Genomic DNA, 20,824 nt, shown 5'->3' with positions numbered 1-20,824 from the left:
TACACCCAGCAATTAAGGCTGTATTTGTTGAATGTGTACGTCTCAGGTATTTCATTTTGATAAAAAAAGCTGCACTGTTAGTGTCAGTGGCTGAACAGGGGTGCCATGCTCACCAGTGGTGCTTGGAAGATCAGAAGGTTGTGGGTTTTATTTCCACTCAAGATGATTGCATTAAATTTCAGATTGATGTTTCTACAGTACAGCATTAGAGTGTGCTGCATTCTTGAGTGTATCATCCTTCTGCTTAGATGTTAAACCAGGGTCCCATCTGATTGAGTTGGTAGTGGCTCAGGTGGATGTAAAGGATCCCATGGTACCTATCAAAAAGAGAAAAGGAAGATGTTTAACATATGGATCACTGTTAGTCCCACCCCTTGTGAATGGCCAGCTTCAAAGCTTAAGGGCACCTTTCACACACACAAACTATCAAAGGTTCAAGAAGAGCTCCATATAAAAATTAGAGCATATCCAAAAATTAAGCATGAATATCCTCAGAACTTTTTTGGCTACCAGAGAGCATTCCTTCTGTATACTCCATCAAACTGATGGTTGGCTATTGATCCTTCAAAGCTGTGAAGGTGAGTCCCTTGTTTGGGAAAACCTTCCACTAAATCTTTCTGAGAAAATCTTGTTTTTCTGACTGAAATATTATGTTTTATTACGACTGGTATTGCACTTCTAAAGGAGTTTGTGTAAACACTTGTGTAATTTTTGTGCATAAGAAAATTCTATTTCAGACAGAATTTTGCTTTGTGTTCTGTGTTTGTGTTGTTCCTCAGACTGCTCATCTTTTTCTTCCCGATCCTCTTGATGTCGCAGCTACAGCCATCAAAGTCCTGGGGATAACCACAATGCAAGATCCAGACTTATTTAACCTTCTGTTTTTTTTTGCAAAACCACTGGCTGTAGAAACACCTGCACTAGGGACCAAAGTTTACACCACCAAAACAGTAAGACTCACCAGAGGGGCAGGTTCCTAAATCAGTGTTTCCAACTTATGGAATAAGTTACCACTACAAATTGCAGTCAAGTTCAAGGGGCAGCCACTAGTATCAGTCTCAGGGAAAGAGGATAGTGGATAGGGTATCTGAAGCTGGGATAAGAATGTCTATGAAGGATCTGTCATTTGCCAGGAGTTTCACTGGAAAAGTGAACTCAGTGAGAAAACCTTCTAGTCTCTCATGTTACTTGGATTTGCTAAGGAGCTCATTGGTACTTTTTCCTTGCCCTCTACTTCATGCAAAAAAGGAAGATTTCCTTCTCATAGACTTTGATTTCCAGTCAGAAGAGTAGGTATTGCAGGGGGATTGTTGTTCTCAGTCAGAGCTTTCTGATTCTGAGGAAAATGTTTTCATATTTCCATTTTGAAGATTTATCTTTTTTGAGACCTTTTTTCTTAGACTGAAAGAGGTTTTTCAGTGGGTGCAGAATAAAGTTCCTGTTTTACCTGATTAAGGTTGCCAACTCTCAGTTTCTTCCAGACTATCCAGAAATCAAACTGGTTGTTTGGTACTCCGAAAACACTGTACAAACTCCGGTATTCTGTTTCAAGAAAGAAACAGACTATCAGAGTTCGTTAAAAATAGTCAGATTTACTATGCTTTTTTTATAGAAAAGCACAGTAAATTGACAGAAAGCAGACATCAGGAATGGAAAAAGAGGGCTGCCGCTCGCCAGGTCAGGAAGAAACAGGCGAACGTTGTCTGTTCTTGTTCAAGCAGCTTTATTATATACAAACACATCATAAACAAAGCTAAGTAACTTATAAATAAACTAGTTATCATGCACATAGATGTCAACACTCTGGCTGCACCTTCATAATGGCACTGAAGCTAACACATGCTTGGTATTTATATGCACACACAGACCTTGGAAATGTTTCTTAAAGGTATAGCGCATCTGTTATTCTACATCCTCCATGTTTGAGAAATGAGTCAGGCATTCACTGGTATTCATAAATGTGCGATTTACATAGGAAAAATTTTCATCATGCAATTATACAAAGCTAGGTACATATATACAGCCATGTCCAAATAGCTGTGTATTTCGCACTAGGCTTTGAAATGCGACCGTATTGTGTGACAAAATTTGGGATATGGTTTAGCAACTGGGATTGTCTCTGCTGACAGTGTCAGGAGTCAAGACACATTCTGGAACAGGAATATCATCTGGATTGCTCTGAGAGTTAGAGTTTTATCACAGGAACACTGCTGCGATATCGGTTCTGCTACAGGAAGTAGATGTCTGTGATTTCCCCTGTACTGCACACCCTCGGAGCTAACAAAATAGGATCTTGGCTCTGCACATATGCTCTTTAATTGACCGATCCGGTTGCAACCTTTTGCTGTTTGTATCCTCACTTTCTCTCCTTCAAGGGACGAAGAAATCTGCTCAATTTGTCGTAGCTGAACTTTTGAAATGAATGCTTTTTAATAACTGGGCTCCAGTGACTTTGTTGTTTTTAGCTTTAGTCCTCAGTAAACTAGAACTGATAGGCAATGTTGTTCTGGTTTGCCTGGATAGAAGTCTCTGAGCAGGTGAGCCAAGTGTATCATCACGGGCTATGTTTCTGAGATTGAGTAAATTAAAAAAAAAAAACATTGGTATTATCACACTTTGAATTATCAAGTAGTTGCTTTGCACTCTGTACTGCACGTTCAGCAAGTCCATTTGATTGCAGATACTCTGGAATACTAGTAACACGTATGAAGTCCCACTCAGTTGCAAATTTCTGAAACAGTTGACTGGTAAATTGGGTGCCATTGTCAGATATTAATTTCATTGGACTGCCATGGAGTGAGAAGTGGCATTTCAGATTAGTAATGACTGTAGTAGAAGTTGGATTAGGTAGTAGATCAAGCTCAAACCAATTCAAATAAGTGTCTACCACTACTAAGTAATGTTGAGTGTTCCACTTGAATTTGTCAGTAGCTATTATTAACCAAGGTAGTTCACGGATTTGACTTAGCTGAAGTGGCTCTTTTTGCAAATGCGGGTTAGTACTATTACATACTGAACAGGAAGAAAGTACTCTATCAATGTCTTTCGCTAGAGAATTCCAAAGCACAAGTCCTCTCACCCTTCTCTCAGTAGGTTTGGAACCTGGGTGACCACAAAGCAAAATCTGGATATACTCTTGTTGTAAGGAAGCAGAAACAACAATTTTAGGACCTTTGAAAATAATGCCATCTTCCATCAACAACTCATCTCTATAAGGAAAGTAAGGTTGCACATCGAGTCGTACATTAGATTGCTTTGACAGCCATCCAACACTGATATAGTAAATGAGCTTTTCCAAAACTGGATCAGTCATTGTATGATCTCTTAGCTTGTCAAGTCTTGTGGTAGAAAAATTACACACTTCCATGACCGCAAAATCAAAATTCTCTGCACCAAACTGTTCCATTGTATTTTCGGGCAATCTGGATAATGTATCAGCCAGATAAAGAAGTTTGTCTTTTATATAGACCATTTTGAAGTTGTACTTTTATAATTTAAGCACCATTCTTTGTAATCTCGCTGGAGCTGAATGCATAGGGTTTGTTAAAATAGTAACCAAAGTCTGATGATCACTTTCAATCTGGATATCTCAGCCATAGATATAATCATGAAACTTGGAACATGCAAATACCATTGCCAAAAGTTCCTTCTCAATTTGAGCATACTGCATCTCAGTCTAAGTGTTCTAGATGCGTAGGCTACTGGCATGCTTTCTTGAAAAATAGCTGCACCTAAACCAAATTTTGAAGCATCACAGGAAAGAGTTACTGGTTTGTTGACGTTGTAGTGCCTTAATGTTGGTGGGGTGGCATTTTTCTGCTTAAGAACTTTAATTGCTTTCTGGTGCTATTTTAGCCATGACCATGTAACATTTTTACATGTGAGCTCTCTCAAAGGTGCTGTCTATTCACTATAGTCTGGTATAAACTTGCCTAAATAGTTGACCATACCAAGAAAAGTTGTAGAGCTTGCACATTATCCGGTGCTGGCATTTCAAGAATGGCTGCTTGATTAGACAGGTCTGGTCTCATGCCAATACTTGTAAATAAATGACCTACATATGTAACTTCTGGTAGTCTGAATTTGCACTTCAGAGGATTGAGCTTTAAGTTCACTTGACGTGCTCTGTGTAGAACTCTGTTAAGATTTCTGTCATGCTCTGCCTCACCATTGCCTCCGACCAATAAATCTACTATTATAGTACAAGTATAACCTGTAAAAATCTGGTCCATTGCCTGCTGAAAGATTTCACTTACAGAATTTATTCCAAATGGCATACTGAGGAATCTGTTAAATTGGGGTACTGAATGTAGTCAGTAGTGAAGATTTGCGATTAAGCATCACTTTCCAAAATGAACTCTTTGCATCCAAGACAGAAAAAACAGTGGCATTCAATATCAAGGCTGTAACTTCAACTGTGCGCATAGGATGATGCAGTCTCTTCAATACTTTGTTCAAATCTCTTGGATCAGTGCATATTCTTATTTCATCTTAGCCTTTTTTAAGAGCTGCTACCATGGATGACACCCATTTGGTAGGGTTTATAACTGGACAAGTGGCACCTTGTTGCACCATTTTATCCATCTGAGTTTATGCTGCATCGCTATCGGAACTTTTCTTGCTGGTCTGACCACTGGACTGATCTCTGAGTCTAGTTTCATGGAGTATACCACTGGAGGTCGAGCTTCTTTGGTAAAAGAAAGCAGATTCATTCCCAAACTGTCCCTCAGACACAGTAATGACTGCACAGGTCTTCGAACTACATAGAGTAATAGGCTATAACAGTTCTTGGCCAAATAACATGAAAGCACTACTGAGCCTTCAGTTTGAATTTCTTCACATCCATAAGCAACAAATTTCGCACAACTAGTCACATTTAGTTGTTTACCAGCTCTGACCCTTGCAAAACTGCAAATATGGCATTACACTTTGAACCATTGTCTACTTTGAGCTCGGTGGATTTACAATTGATCCGAACAGTACAAAATACTTCAATTCTTACCAATAAATCTACTGCATCTATCTTTTCACCAATCATTAACACATAATCTACATAGAAAGCATACTGTTGCAGGTTTACTTGATCAGCTTGCTTTTGTGAGTTACTCTTTTTTGTAACTGTGTTAGGTCTACTTAATTTACAAAATCTTTGAAATGGTTCCATTTCTTAATTTGTTGCATTGCTGACCAAATGCTATACACTTTTCTCTTGTGGACTCATAGTTGGCACCACGATTGTGACAGTTAACAATAAAGCTTGATTTGGGTTTTGCTGATTCACTGTTATACTGTTCTGAGCAGCATCTCTTCTGTACTGGATAACCTTGGTTCTGCACAGAGAATGCTTCTTTAAATGAACTGGCTTTGGAATTTACTAGAAGACTACGGGTTTTACTTGGAAGTCCCGCAGGGGCTGCTACTGCCATGTGCTTTGGCCTGCTTTTGCCTGTCACATGCTGAATGCAGTCTACATTAGCTCTGGAGCCTGTTGAAACCATTCTCATATCACAGTAAGCATACTTGTGTGCCTTTCTGTAACTTCATGGATCTGACAAATCTCAGTGGCTTTGCTCAGCGTTAAGTCACTGTCACAAAGCAAAATCTTTCTTACAGCAGCATTATCAATGCCACATATGAGTCGGTCCTTTATTAAGTCATCTTTTAAATCACCAAACTTACACATTTTAGCTTTGTTTCTTAGGGCAGTAATGTAAGCTGTGAAAGTTTCCCCTTGCTTCTGGTCTCCCATGTAAAACAAATGCCTCTGTAATGTAACATTAGTCTGGGGGGTTACACATTTCTCTGAATTTGTGTTTCAAACACTCGGGGTCTTCCCTTGATTCAGCCTGCCCAACAATGCAATGAGTTTCTCCTTCACTTTCATACACTGCTGGTGCATATACAAATGAACGCTCTCTTTCAATGACTTCTGACCCTGCTAGGTTTAGCAAAATGAAGGCTCTGTTGCATGCAGCTTTATCAGAAAAAGCTGCTTGTATAAATATACTCTTGTTCAGATATTCTCCAATGCTCTACAATATTCTGATCAAATAGAAGTGGTTGTGGTTTGCAAAATCAGTCTGCTTATTAATGTATCTTAGTGAAGAATTTGCAAGTATACACTCACACTCACACTTTTACATACACATATACATGTGCTTGAAATTTATGCCAGTACTTGCAGTAGCACCATAAGCTTCTGCATAACTTTACGAAATAAGTCTCCTGGGCACTGTAACACTCCGAAATCACTTAACTGTAACAGTCTGAAATCACTTAACTGTAAAAGTCACTTGTCTTGAAATTATTTTACTGTACGAGTGGTTTATCTTGAAATTATTTGACTGTAAAAGTCATTTATTATCATTTTAAGAAACCTTTCGAATAACTGCACAGTGCAAATAAACTGGGCAATAGAAGCTGAGGGCAAGAAACTTTTTGAAGCAATTGTACTTTACGAATACACTATTTCGAAGTAATTGCAATTTGCGACTAAACTGTTTCGAAGTATAATTATACTTTGTAAATGAACTGGGCAGAAGAAGCTCAGAGTGAGAAACACTTTGAAATAACTGCACTTTGCGAATAACAGTACACAGCACACTGAAATTTCCCAAAATAGCTGCACTTTGCTAAATACTCTGTACAGTGCAAGAAACACTCTGTAATGGCAGCACTCTGAATAGACACACTCTTGTGCAAGAAACCTTTCAAAATGGCTGTATTTGACTGCAATTCATGAAATAGTTGCACTTTGCACACAACAAACTCTTCAGAATAAATGCACAGTAATAAACACACACTGTAAGCACTTTTACACACTTTGAGATACTTGAAATAGCTCTAGTTATGCTATTTAAGGCTTCAGGCAATGTGAAGTAGTAATTTATGCCAAAACACATACAGTCAGCTTTGTGTTTATGCTCAATGTGCCCTTTTGGTTATATTAGTTTTTTGCTCATTTAATCTCTTAATGTGCCTTTTTTGCTCTCAGTTCAATTAGTTTGCCTTCATCATTACCTCTGCACCTCGTGGCTCTGAAGAGTAGTCTTTACAGTCCCAGTTCTGACACCATGTCGCTTACCAGGTCAGGAAGAAACAGGCGAATATTGTGGGTTCTTATTCAAGAAGCCTGATATAGTGAATATTTTTTAATTGATTCTAGTTTGCCTAATAGTCACCATTCTGCCTCCAGAAAGTCTGACAGGTTATACAGGGTACTTGTACCTCAGACTGTAATTATTTCTTTTTAAACCTGAAAGCAGATTCAGCAGTAATTTCTCTGTTTAAAACTGCTTTTGCTAAACTCATTACTGCTGCCAGTGCCATTCCCTCTGACAAGGCTGGGAAAGCCCTTGACGTATTGGTGAAGAAAGTGTATTCTTTGGCTACGTTGAAATTCAAGATTTTAAAATATCAAGCACATGTGTTAGAGTATTTACTTTTATCTTTTGAGGGCATGCAAACATAATTTTTAACCTTCTTTCTTTTGTGGTTAAAATTCCTCGTAGGCTTCACCAACATCTGCTTCTCATGTCACCAGTCACATTTTAGTGTGTGCTTATGATGCTACCAGTTCTGTTTCCAGAGCTGCTAGTGTTTCATGGTTCTATAATGAGAAGATTGGCTTGACTTCATTCTCAGAACCTTCCTGATAATAACAAATTCTCCATTAGAGTAGGAAGTTCTGTTTGGCCCTTCTGCAGCTGAGGTGCTCAAGAAGTTGATAAAAGAAGGAAGTTGATTCAAGGGGAGACTCAAATCCTTCAACCCTTTTCTTTTAAAAGCAAATAATTCCCTTCCTCTTCAGATTCATTTTTCAGTAAGTAATTTAAGCAGCAAGGAGCCAGTCAACATAAGAGTAGAAAGCAATGGTAAGGTGGTTCCGTAAAGAAAGAGAAAGCCTCAAAATAATCAAGGACAACCCTCTCAGTCAGCATAACTGTTTGCCTGTTCAACTCCCTCCTCACCTCTCTGTATTCCTGACGCTTCATATTCCTTTGTGGCACCTAAGTGTGGCAGACCAATGGGTTTTACATGTAATTCAGCAGGAGTATACTTGGCAATGAAAATTCCTTCCCTGTTCCAGGTGGATCATCTTTGCCCTATGAAACAAGCCTCTTTGTTTCCTCCCATTCTGCAACAGGTGCATGCTAAGGGAGTAGTAGTACAAGTTCCCTACTGTTAATGGGCAAGGAGTTTTATTCAACATTTTATTTCTGGTGCCAGAGAAGGAGGTGTCCTGGAGGCCTGTGCTCGACCTTTCCTTTCTAAATCCTTTTATCACTATTCCGAAATTTAAAATGTTATCCCTTATGTCCCTTTTACCTCTTCTGTCCTCTGTCTTTCCTAGTAAAGCTAGATTTAAACACTCCCATTGCTGAGCAATTCAGTTTTTTTAATATTTGCTGAGTTAAAGTATCAGTTCTCTCTTACCTTTTGGACTTGCCACTGCACCAAGGGTATTCACAAAGTGTCTGGTTCTAGTCATTGTTAGTCATTGCAGACTTTATTCATTCACATCTTTCCATATTTGTATGTTTGTATGATTAACTTATCTTTGCAGACTTTTATGAATCTTCTACTTTGTTTGGGGTTTTAAATCAAATGTCAGATATTTTCTCTTATCCTTTCTCTTGGAATTGTATTCCTGGGTTGTCTATTATATTCTGTCCTAGGAAGAGCCTTTCATACACCAGCCAAAGTAGAGATGTTTCAGCAATACTTCCTGAATTTCTCCAATTAGAGCCTAGTATTGTGCAAGTGAATTTCTCATGATTTGGAGGTACAAATCATTGATTCTCGTGCCTGCTCTTGCCAGACTCCACATGAGGAAAATCCAGTGGTACTTCAGATCTGTCTTTACTCAGCATCTAAACCCTTTTTCTTTTCAGACCTCAGTTCTAAGATTTGAAAAGAGGGATATTCTGTGGTGGGTAGACCAGATCTCTTGCAATCCAGGCGCACCACCTATCTTTCAATACAGATGCATCAGCCGTGGGGATCTGTGTGTTTTCCTCTCATAGCATCAACTAAAGAAATTTTGCTCCTGGACTCCTTGTAAATAGGCCTGGAAGACAAATGTCTTCTAATGCTTCTGTATGCTTTTCTATCCTTTCTCCTAAAGATCCAGAAGGACTCTCCAAAATTGTGGTGGTAATTCCCTTTTGGTCCAGGTAACAGTGGTTCTCCCTTCTTTTCAATCTGGCCAAGGGCAATTACTACAGGCTTCCCCACAGAATTTACTTTGTCATACAAAACAGGGGATTGTTTGATACACCCTAACCTAAAAACATAGCTACTAGGTTGATAGAATTTTGATATCTTTTTGGCACCTTTTTTGAGTATATGCAGCAGGCATAAAATGTGAAAAAAACTGATACTAAAAATCATATATGTGCAAGAGGAAAAATTTTTCTGGTTCATTGCATAACAAGAACCTAAACCATCTTCAGACTTGTCTGCATCTGGTTCCCGATTTAATTTGTGTGAGTTACTATCATCTGGCCTTTCTTATTCCTCTGTTAATGTACATTTGTGCTTTTCTGTCCTATGATTCCCCCACTTTCTAACCATACTAAAGTTAAACCATTTTTGAAAGGATTGTTACATACTTGCCCACCTTGAAAAATGAGTTCCTCCTTGTGAATCTTAATTTCATGCTTGAAAAGCTTACTGTTTCCATTTGAACCAGTGCATCAGGTTGAATTGAGGTTTTTAACATGGAAGACTATATTACTCACTACTTTGACTTCTGCTAAAAAGTACCTGAGTAACAAGCAGTTATGGTGAATCTACCCTACTGCATTTTTCACAAAGACAAGGTTTCGTTGAGGAAGAGAACTAATCATTTTATGCCTGAAATGGTCTCAGAGTTTAAGACAGGCTATTCATCTCCCTGTCTTCTTTGCCTGTTTCCTAAATTCAAGTACAAGGGGAAAAATATTATTCACACTGTGGATGTTTACACTGCTCAGATACTACCTAGCTGAAACTCCAACCTTAAGGAAGGCTGATCAGCTGTTTGTCTCCTGTGATGGAAGAGGAAAGAGGAACCAGTGTTAAAGTAGACTATTTCCACGTTAATGTTTCATGCTATTGCTTTTTGTTATACTCACCATAATGAGCCACTTCCTCTAGATGCATTCTAGATGTAGTAACGTGGTCCTCTGTACATACCTTTATAAAGCGCTACAAACTTTCCCTTTCTAGGTCCAGAACAGGCTTTGCCAGGACCATTCTCATTGGGTTTCTGGAGTGCTAATTTATTTTTCTCCTTGCGTTTTAGTTTCTAAGCGATGATAATCTGCCCATACTGCAACAGTGATCTGTATGTTGAGCATAGTATACTTTTGTAAGTAAACTTACCACAACATTACATGTTGTAATAGGTCATTGTTGCAGGAGCTGCTTCACCCTCCAGCCCCCTTATTTTAGTGTTACCAGAGAGTGGATGTGTAAATCCTTTTGTATATAGTTTACTGCTGGATTTCTTTCCTAATATTGTTCTTTCAGGGCTCTTGTATCCATTCCTAGGCAAAAGAAAAAATGCTCTTAGGATATTTGTGCTCTAGCTGTTTTTATATGGAGTTTTTCATGAGCTGCTTACAGAGAATGTGGAAGACACCCTTAAGCTTTGTAAGCTGGCTGGACACAAAGGATACAACCTAAATAGCTTAGGCTACTGCAACAGTGCACTATTGGAACATCAACTGTTATAGTAAGGTTTCTTACACAGTTGTACTTTCCCAGATGCCATGGCCTATTTTCCCCAATAGTATAAATATCTTGGGTCTCCCTGAAAAGAGGCCACTATCCTAGTGAGACTAACCCAGTCAAGAAAGGATAAATTAATAAAAAAATGAGTGAATAGATTTCAGCTTTGTTTCACGCAAATGAAAGTCACAGTAAAGTATTCTCCCTTGCTTCACACAAGTGCACATAAGTGCTGCAAAGGCTATTTAACATGAGCACATGACAGCAAGACCAGTCACTTTTATACACAGAAAAAACCCTTACTCAGCAATTAAGGACACATTTTTTGACTGTGTACACCTCTTCAGATTATAATAAAATAAAAATGTGTGTGTGTGTGTGTGTGTGTGTGTGTGTGTGTGTGTGTGTGTATTAATGTACATAGGGAATTAACTTACTGCTTACTGTGGTCAATCCCAGTAATTTAATTTAAACCCCCACACACACCAATTAAAGAAAATTGTATGCCTGTTTGCACGTCATATGAATGAACAAATACTGTAATATTGGTCACTTATATTTCTTCTTGCTGTCAGTACCATTCGATCTGTAGAAACTGCAAACTGTCCTAGGCTCACACATGTGCACGTACACACACACACACACACACACACACACACATATGTATCCCCACTAATTACAACAAATTCTATGCCCATGTACCTCTCAGATGCCTGATTGGGATCAAGTGATTGAATAAACATATAAATAATGGCCACATGTATTTTATCTTGCTGCTGTTGTTGCAACTCTTCTGCACTCCAGTACGTGCGTGCGTGCGCACACACACACACACACACACACACACACACACACACACACACACGCGCGCACATATACCCCTGACCATCAGTTACATCCACTGATATGACTGACTGTATAAGTGAGATGTCTGATTGTAATCAAATAAATAAGTACATAAATAATTGCCACACATAAATGTTTCTCAAGTTGCTGCTGTCAGAATATACTGTTTAGCTCATTGCTTTCCCCTTATATTTCTTAATCTCTTGGCTCAAGAATCAGGGACAAGGCTAAAAAAATAATGGGGCCAAAGACCTTAAGTCTGGGACAGAGATTTTAAATACTGTCCTTGTATATTTAGAAAGTTGCTAGAATGAGAGTTTGCATTAGCATGCTTTCTAAAGGCTATGAAATTTGAAAGTCAAATGTCTGTCATTATTTACTGACTGTAGTCTTCACTGATTTGCCAGAAGACCACACATTTTACAAGGGAACAGACCAATAGCTGAGAGCTATGCTTCCCTGCACATATATGTGCACTCACACACACATATCTAAATAAGATATTAAAAAAAACAAAACAAAAAAAAAGTCATGCCAGTAGAGTACCTAGAGTGGGGTGAAGTACAAGTTGTAAGGGGGCACTGTCGACAGATCCCCATCGATCTTCAGTATAGTGCCAATTTTTAAATGACAGTACTCCATTTGCAGCCTGAACTGAAGTGTATTACCACTCTGTGTGTGGTGTAAACTGTATCAGCTGCTTGTTACTAATGTATCGAGCAGTGCACAACAATTTGAAGGGAATTTTTTTTTCAAAAAGTACAGACCCCATACTTCAAAACATAAGAACTTTGGTATTCCCATTTTGTGTTGTAGAGGACCTTTATTTCCCCTCCAGTCCACGGAGAGGATCTTTTTAAGTTGAAGGGTGATGCCAGACTTGAGAAAGGAACCAGGTGCTAAAATACCTAGCTACATCACTGCTTCCCTACATATTGTGTGGCAGTGCCATGCATAGTGCTATTAAAAAAAGAAAACTGCCTGTCATGTTTATTTGCTTATACATCTGCAGCTGTTCATGTCTTCTTTCTGGCTCAGTCTTAGCCTGCTACAGAAATAATCTGAGATAATAGGAAATGACTCCTCTTACAGCTGCTCATTCAGCCTTCTCGTGCATTTTTGCCATTTTCAACACAGCAAGACGACTTGTAGTAAAGTCCAAATGTACCTTACTTTTCATTTGGCCTAGGTCTAAAGCAGAGTTATTTTGGAAAACAGCCCAATGAGCAGCATAAGATTGTTTTTTAACAATGCTGTGAATTCTGCACATAAGAATGCCTAAATTTTTCGGGTCCCAGAAATGGGAAAGTTGACTAATTTTAAATTAACATAGAAATGATAATAAGCACATAAATAAAATATGATTTCTGTGTTAATTGACATAGCCATTTTCATCTTAAGTCATCCATATCAGCATTTTGCACAGCACTCCAGTTTTGCTTTATTTTGACAATTACACATTTATTCAATTTCATGAAAGTTGTGCTGTTTCATCCTTTCTCTCTTGCTTCCATCTATAATGATGCTGTTGCTGGAGGTATAGTGTCTAATAGCTCCATCACTTCTATTACCCTTGTTGTGCCCAGTACTTCATTTTCTTTTCCTAAAGCATATGCAGCTCAAACGTCTACTGAACCTGTGCCAGTGGTACCCCATTTGGTATCAAGTCACAGTTGTTCCCCGAAAGTCACATTTGTTTTCCTTTCTTTTCAGATCTTTAGACTGACTACTTCCTGAATCCCAGGAATGACTGTTTTAATGTCTCCAAGTTGGGGGGTTGGAGATTGGCAGGGGTTTGTGGGCTGGCATAACGGTTAAGGTGTTTACCTCACAAGCAATAGGTATAGAGTTTGATTCTCATTTAGGGAAATCAAATAGGCTAAAAATGGTTGACAAAGGCAGCTAGCCTAGTCATTCCATATGACCATGTTAATATTTAACCAAGAGATAATTTTGGATGTCTTCAAGTTCACAAGCACTTATTTGATCACTTAAATGCAGTATAAATACCTAATGTAATATAGCAACATGGCTATCCTATCAAACGTAGATTAATACTAGTCACATTTGCGAATCTTTTCAGTTTTATTTTATATACACACAGTTAACAAATACATAGTCTTCGTTTACACTGCCTAATAGTATAGGTAAGAATCTAGAACTTTTAAGTCCTCCCACTTATTTTGACATTATAAGTTTCTGTTGAGATTTCTGAGTTTTTTATCTCGTTTCTAAATAAAATCCTTCATTGTATTTTTGCAGCTTAAAAATTGCTTAGAATGTCTACTGAGATTGCCTGAAAAACATACAAAAAGAAAGAACACAAAGTGCAAAGCTGCACCTTCTGATTTAACTCTATCACAGTCACTTTCCATCTCTGAAACATCTCCCTTTAATTTGAACTTGTCACAGATCTTGATTGATACTTCATTTGCAAGCTCAAAAGGCCAGGTGGGCTCCCACACTGCAGGGAGTGTGGCTTCTCCTGAAAAAGTGGTTGTACATCATCCAGTAGAACTCTGTATTGCCCCTGGTCTGATGTTTTAGTGCCTTTTTTCATTCATCCATTTATTCATTCATTCAGACAACCAGTCCCTAGTTTTATATAAACAAGTGAGTGGATACAAAGTCATATCCCTGTGCAGAGAAGCAGTGCTCCTCTGTTATTGAGCCATAGAAAGGAGACATCTTTCTCTTAGAGGTTCAACCCCCAGTGGAAATGATTGCCCTGACAGATGCTTTGTGCTGAGTGTGTAGTATTCTCCTATATATATATATATATATATATATATATATATATATATATGTGTATATATCTGGATTCAGAGGGTGTGCCTGATCAGGGTCTTTCAGAAGTGAGGAACTAAAGAAATCAACCTTTTAAACAATGATGGCAGTATAGTCCCTCTTGTCTTTTGCTCACTTCAGTAGGGCAGAAGGAGGGTAGTAGTGGATGCATTCTCATTTTTGTAGCACATGCTTGACTGTGCTGTGATACCACTCCTACTGATTCCACACTTGTTGTGTCTTTCGGCTTTTCCCGGTTAGGGGTCGCCACAGCGGAACTCCAGTCCGCTAATGATTGGCAGTAGATTTTTACGTGCTGAGTCGTCGGCCCTGACGCACAACCTTCAATGAAGGTACGCCCATTCACGCATGTCTCCACACAGAAGACGCTCTAGCTGAGAATCGAACAGGACAACGTCTTACTGTGAGGCGACAACGCTACTGCAACACCACCACCGCAGTATTGATTCCACACTACATCCTAGAATTTATGGAAGCCATATCAAACTTCTCGTTAATCTTGGTGGATGAGCAGAACATGTTTCAGGCCGTAAGGGTTATAGCTTTGTAGAAAGCCATCTCATTTCTAGCCAGGAATTCCTGTCGCTGGTAGTGAAAGCTGTGGATCCCACATCTGGGTCTGGCTTTTGATGCAAACTCCCTTATTCTGCCAGACCTGCTAGCATGCCTGTTGAGTAATTGAGACTGTGGAAAGGCGCTTTCTTGGCAGAATTATACTTCCAAGATTATAAAGCTGTCATCTTTGATGAAATGGTATCTGTCATTGACCAGGGTGGTCAGTTTGTAGGTAATACTGATGCATCTCATGCACCTGTATTATTTGGTTCTGTTTTTCTATGGAAGGTTACAAGTGTCAGCAACTTCTGCTTACCATGATCTTGTAAAGGGCAAGATTATGGTCCAGAGTGACTTTTCAAGCTGATCCTTCAAGATGTGTTGCATCTCCATACTGCACTGAGGAACCCATCCTCTCCATGGGATTTGAACACCAAATTGCACAGACTAGTCCTTTCATAGCGTGATCCCATTAGCTCAGCAGTATTGAAGTTCATTACTTGAAAAATGCTATTCCCGGTGACTCTAATGACCACATGATGTATTTTGCAACTTCAGCCTCTCTTGTGCAGAGACCTGTATTTGGCCTTTCACAAATTTATTTATTTATATAACTTTTGCTGACTGTGTTAGTCCCACTAAGCTAGTAGCCTCCTCTTAGGGGATACCCAGGTTAGTATTAATATCACTAGGGGAAATTTGGCCAGGCCATCAAGGAGCTTCTCCTACTCTTTTCAATAGGTGCCATGGGATCTTTTACATCCATCTGAGCTATCAACAGCTCAAGCAGTTGGGGCCTCAGTTCAATGCCTCATAGACTGGGCATTCCATAAAATGGGCACATGCTTCTTGCGAAGGTAGGTTTTTAGATGTTCCTGTGAAGCAGCCCTTACATCAGGTTCATGTCATGAGGCCCGTGAACGATTATGCGATTATGCACCACTGTAACTTGACAACTTAAAAGTGGCCCTTTGAACTATTGCAGAGGAGCAACCCCCCCCCCCACACACACACACACATACACACTTCTTTGTTTAATTTAATATATGTCAACAGGGAAGACCATACAACCTTGGGGAATAAGGAAATATTGATGTAGCACAGTGCTATATACATCAGGCTTAGATTTTGGTGGGTTGCTATCTCTTAGTTGCCCATCTTCAAGAGGGTCTTTGGTGATCCTTCTTTTTATTTCCATTCATCTCTTATGACAGTGGCAGAAACCAGGGAAATAAGTGATTTTTATACCTTGAGTGTGCATTTATAGTTCTGCTGTTACCTAAGGATTGTGCACGAGGTTAGGAAGATGGAATACTTGCTCATTGTTTTGTTTCTGGGAAAGAGGGTCTTGTGCCAAGCAGACACTTTAGGTAGTTTGCAAAATTCATTGTTTTCTAACTGTCTGTTGGCCAGTGCTACAATTAAATCCACAACACAAAATCTGCAGTTGCCTCCAGTGCTTTCTTTAGAATTTCTCAGTTGTAATCATTTGCTCTGCAGTTGCTTACTTTTCATTACATGACATTACTAGACCATGACTGGGGGAAGTTACTTTTGGGAAGTCTTCTCCAGGATTCTGCCATCTGAGGTCTGGTTTAGAGTAGCCCTCCTCCTCCCACCCTGGTGATATGTTTGAAATTCTGCCTAGGTGGGTACCATGGTCTTACTGTATTAGTTCACATATGTGAGGTCCTTTCTTGATTTTTAATGAGCACCATTCCACTGTCAGCTGCTGCTGTTTGAGTTCCCAGTATGTCAGGCAAGTGTGTATTCTTATATCACTTGCTTAGTTTAGTGTGAAATGTACATTACTACTTGATTTATAGGAGGGTACCGCCAATGACAAGGGAGAAAACTAATAGGCTTGTGGGGATAAGTATGATTATTTAATGAGCACCTCACATCAGTCGTGTTGGCGTGGAGTGCAGTCATCCCTAAATATTTTGTTTTGCTGAAAAAAAAAATCCAAATTCTGATTGAAGTAGTTGGTTTTCATTTATGCAACAGTTTGCTCATTTGTTGTGATACCTGCTTTATCCTTTTCAGGGTTGTGAGAGAGATGTAGTATGTGCTAGCAGATAGTGGGTGTGTGAGAGAGAACTGATCTTGGAGAAGGACGCCAGTCTTTCAAAGGAAGTGTGGATGTACACACACACACACACACACACACACACACACACACACACACACACACACACACACACACACACACTGGAACACCTGGGACCCCCTAAGAAAAGCTGCAAAAATACACAGAGGATATAAAGAGCTTGCAAAAGGCACTCCATCCAGGAATCAAATTAAGGACCAGTTGCTGTGATGCAGAATACAGTAGAGTAAATTAGAAAATCGTGGCAGAGCAGTGCTTACTGCTGTTACTTCCTTTCAATACTGTATGTACATAGCATGAATGTTCTGTCCATGTCTTTTTTCCAGACTCCAAAAGACTACTGGTTGGTTGGCTGCACTAAACTGCCTTGTTTGGTGCTTTTACCCTTGTAGCCTAGGTAATTGCTGAAAAGATAGTTTAACCCATTTATGTAAAAGTGAATTAATACAATAACTAAGAAATGATGCTTTAAGACACCGTTCATATCAAACATAATCAGAATTCATTAATGTAGCTCACTTCTGAGAGGTAACATATTGTCAGAAGAAACATGCATTAACAGACGTTTGCAATCTTATGTTTATAATACATGGATGATGGTGCACTCATTCAGTGAATTTTATGTGCCTGGAACACTCTCCCTAAATGGGCTTTATTCATAACCTGCAAATGAATTCAGTTATGCATAGGACAGATGTAAGACAGACCCTATAGTATTGTCTGAGGGACAGAAATGTGTAATGTGATGTGCTGCCTGTGAGTTAAATAAAGAAGAGGTTAGACCAGATGACCCAGGTAGTGCTTATTGAACTTCACGTTATTTTTGTGTTATTACTTAATTGTTATATACCATACTCCTCCTTCACTTGCAGGAAAGAGATAGTTTAACCTGCCTGGTGCTGGGACACTATATTGTTTTTGCCTCATAACGTAGAATGAGTATGCATTTTTAAAATGGCTACAAAAACAAAAGAAGTAAATATGCAAAATATAATAGTATACTAATGTTAATGTTATTTTATATTGTGACTTTTTAGTTTGCTCTAAGTTGCTTTATATTTTAGCAGCATAAACAAAATAGTTTACTATGGCAAAATTCTTACCCTGTTTTTTCAGTACTTTGAGGAATTATATGCTGATGACCCCACGAAGTATCAGTTCTACCGGATTTCGCTTTTCAAACGGATCATTGTATGTAGGATCAACTGGACCCTGCCTTGTGTTCTGTCTGTCTTTGTTGCTCTGCTGTATGTTTGCCAGAGAGCACTAACAGAAGAGGCGTTCCCTGAATGGGGGACCCTTCTAAAGACTGCCACTGTTTAAAACGTTGTGTATGTTGTCAGCAGCTGCTGTTTTTTGCCACTATTTCTTCTGTATTTGTTACCACTAATACTGGCATCATGTTGAGGTGGAAACATAGTCCTGCAGTCAAGAAGAACTAATTGCAATGAAAGTATGAATCCCCTTCTGTTCATTAGTTTTTAAGCATCAGATTAGCTCAAAGATGATGTCTCAGAAACAGAAAAAGCTCTGCTATAAACCTACTAACTTGAACTGCCATTGCTGCTATGGAACCTAGAGGATTGCTTTAGTACCTTCCCTCAATGCCTAAAGTTGACAAGGATTTACCTTCTGTATTGGCATAATTTATCCGATGCAAAAGGTATTTTTAATTAAATTATTTTTCAACCCTCAGAGTAGTTGTACTTTTTCTTTTTGTATCATTTTGTTAGTCACTCATGAAAGCTGTAATTTTTCCTGACTGCAGATTTCAGTCCTTGGGAGTACCATTTAGAATGCTAACAGTCTATCTTTTAAAATGTTTTCTCAGCAAAGATTGGCCTTTTTATACCAGTTCACTTGCTTTGTAGCTGGAAACTGAACACCTGGCTGTGCTGCAGGTGATTCTGAAACCACTTCAACAGTCCTCTGGTTTTGTTTTGTATTACCCATATTTTATGTTGGCCTCCCATCTAGTAAAATACTTTATTTTATACATATTTCATTCTCACTTTACTTTTGCCATCTCTGATTACTTTGCCAGTTCTCTTTGTTTTTTGACCTCTGAAAATGTGTTGTTTACCCATCTGTTTAGTCAGCCTTCTCTTTTTGATCACTGCACATGCAGTTTGATTCTCCTTTTGTATCTCCTTTTACCTGTCTCTCCCACTCACTGCGTTGTGCTGTTGCTTCCTTTTTTCCTAACCACACTGCCTTTATATTATATTAAATGTCCTGACCCTTTGACATTACTACAATTTTAACCTCAGACACACTTTTCGTATTTATTTTTTCCACATTTAGCCAATGGATAAAATCTTTACAAAAGTTATATTCAAAGCCACTTTTATTAAAATCCTACCCATTCGTCTTCATCTAATCGCATACTGTCTCAGTTAACTTGCCATGTTGTCAGAGTGGACACCTGTCCAGTGTTTCCTTAGATGTTTTTGACCATAGTTAGCATTCTTCCTCTTTTTCTTCTTTTTTCAGTTCATATGTGTGTACTAGATTAAAGACCACTGGGGCCTTTTTAAGCCTTGTCATGCTTCCCAAATCTCTGACAAGTTCTGGTACCCTTGGTAAGTGTAAGCAGTAGCTTGGGAGATGAAATATTTACACGCAGGAGCCTAGAAGACAAACCTTTACAGCCTTTACAGCCTGCCTGTTTCCATTAGAGATGTAGGTACCAAGCCAGGGATGAATTTCCTGTTTCCCATCTAGTTGTCCAAGTTACACTTGAATTGGTTTAGAATCATAGGACCATAGGATGTTACTAGGCTAATGGCTGTGGGGCCCTTACAAGCCTAGCCAAGAATTTATCCCCAAAAAGAAACCTCAGTCAGCACCTGTCGCCTCTGTCAGTGAGGGACAAAGGTGTAACCCCTGGGACAAATTTGCGTTTTCCCATCTACTCATCATGGTTGTGCTTGAAGAGGGTCAACGAGGTACTCTGTTTGACATGTATGGGATAAGATCATAGGAGGTTACTAGGCTAATGGCCCTGGGGCCCTTACAAGCCTAGCCAAAAGTTTATCCCCATTGCTTCACATGGGTAGAGACCCTGTTCCAGAGAAGAGTAAGTCTCTGGGATACATACCCATCTCTCCAGCAGGTCCTGTTTATTTCACAGACAAGGTTTGAGTCTTTAGAATTGGTAATTCTGGTGCTGTTTGTTTTCCGGATATGCATGAGGTCCATCAAGGATTGAAATCCAAAGTCCAACAGTGCATTGTATGCCAGGCGTAGATCTCTCCTTATCAGCCTGTAGGAGGCAGTGTGCCAGTTAAGCACCACTTTTTATTCTTTGGTAATGCTATGCCTTTGAGGAATTTACAGCTTCTCAACCCCTCTCTTGTGGTTGCATACTGTGTTGTGCCCTGGCATCCCTGTGACCACAAAACCACTAATCTTCTAAGCTGCCTTCCTGTATATTTTTCATTTGAGGTGTTTTGTTTCCTTTGTATCTCAGATTATCTACCTCTTACCTGATTTGTAGTGTATTAAAATACTGGGAAAAAAACAATACTGTTATTTCTGATACTGTTGAGGACTAGTCCTACATAGGTATTGCGTAACTAATTTAAGACGTTTTAAAAATGTTTTTGTATATTTGTAAGGCAGCAATTTAACTGTACTTCCCTACCAGCATCTGTCCACAGTTTCTGTACCTTGACAGCACCTCTCAGTATATTTATACAACTGGATGGTCTGTCCATTTTTCTTCTCTGAAGATTACTGACTCATCTTTCTTCATTTGTACAGGTAGTGTGTATGCACAATGAGCCG

The 20,824-nt window shown here is 39.0% G+C and overlaps 1 protein-coding gene across 14 annotated transcripts in view; it reads left to right on the top strand.

The window, feature by feature from the left end:
• Window positions 1-20,824, top strand: part of MYO5A (myosin VA) — a 4,204,798-nt gene that overhangs the window by 3,555,936 nt on the left and 628,038 nt on the right. For 7 of the 14 annotated variants that reach the window (XM_044078829.1, XM_044078828.1, XM_044078826.1 and 4 more), the window contains one exon: window positions 18,152-18,226. The exons of the other annotated variants lie outside the window; for them this stretch is intronic. In XM_044078829.1, coding sequence (XP_043934764.1) covers window positions 18,152-18,226 — 75 coding nt within the window. The remainder of the gene's footprint in view (window positions 1-18,151; window positions 18,227-20,824) is intronic. 14 annotated transcript variants of the gene reach the window in all.

This window comes from Protopterus annectens, chromosome 7.part1 (genome assembly GCF_019279795.1).
Source record: "Protopterus annectens isolate FY-2018-M chromosome 7.part1, PAN1.0, whole genome shotgun sequence".
Classification (NCBI taxonomy): domain Eukaryota; kingdom Metazoa; phylum Chordata; order Ceratodontiformes; family Protopteridae; genus Protopterus; species Protopterus annectens.
This window is presented reverse-complemented; position numbering and strand designations above follow the sequence as displayed.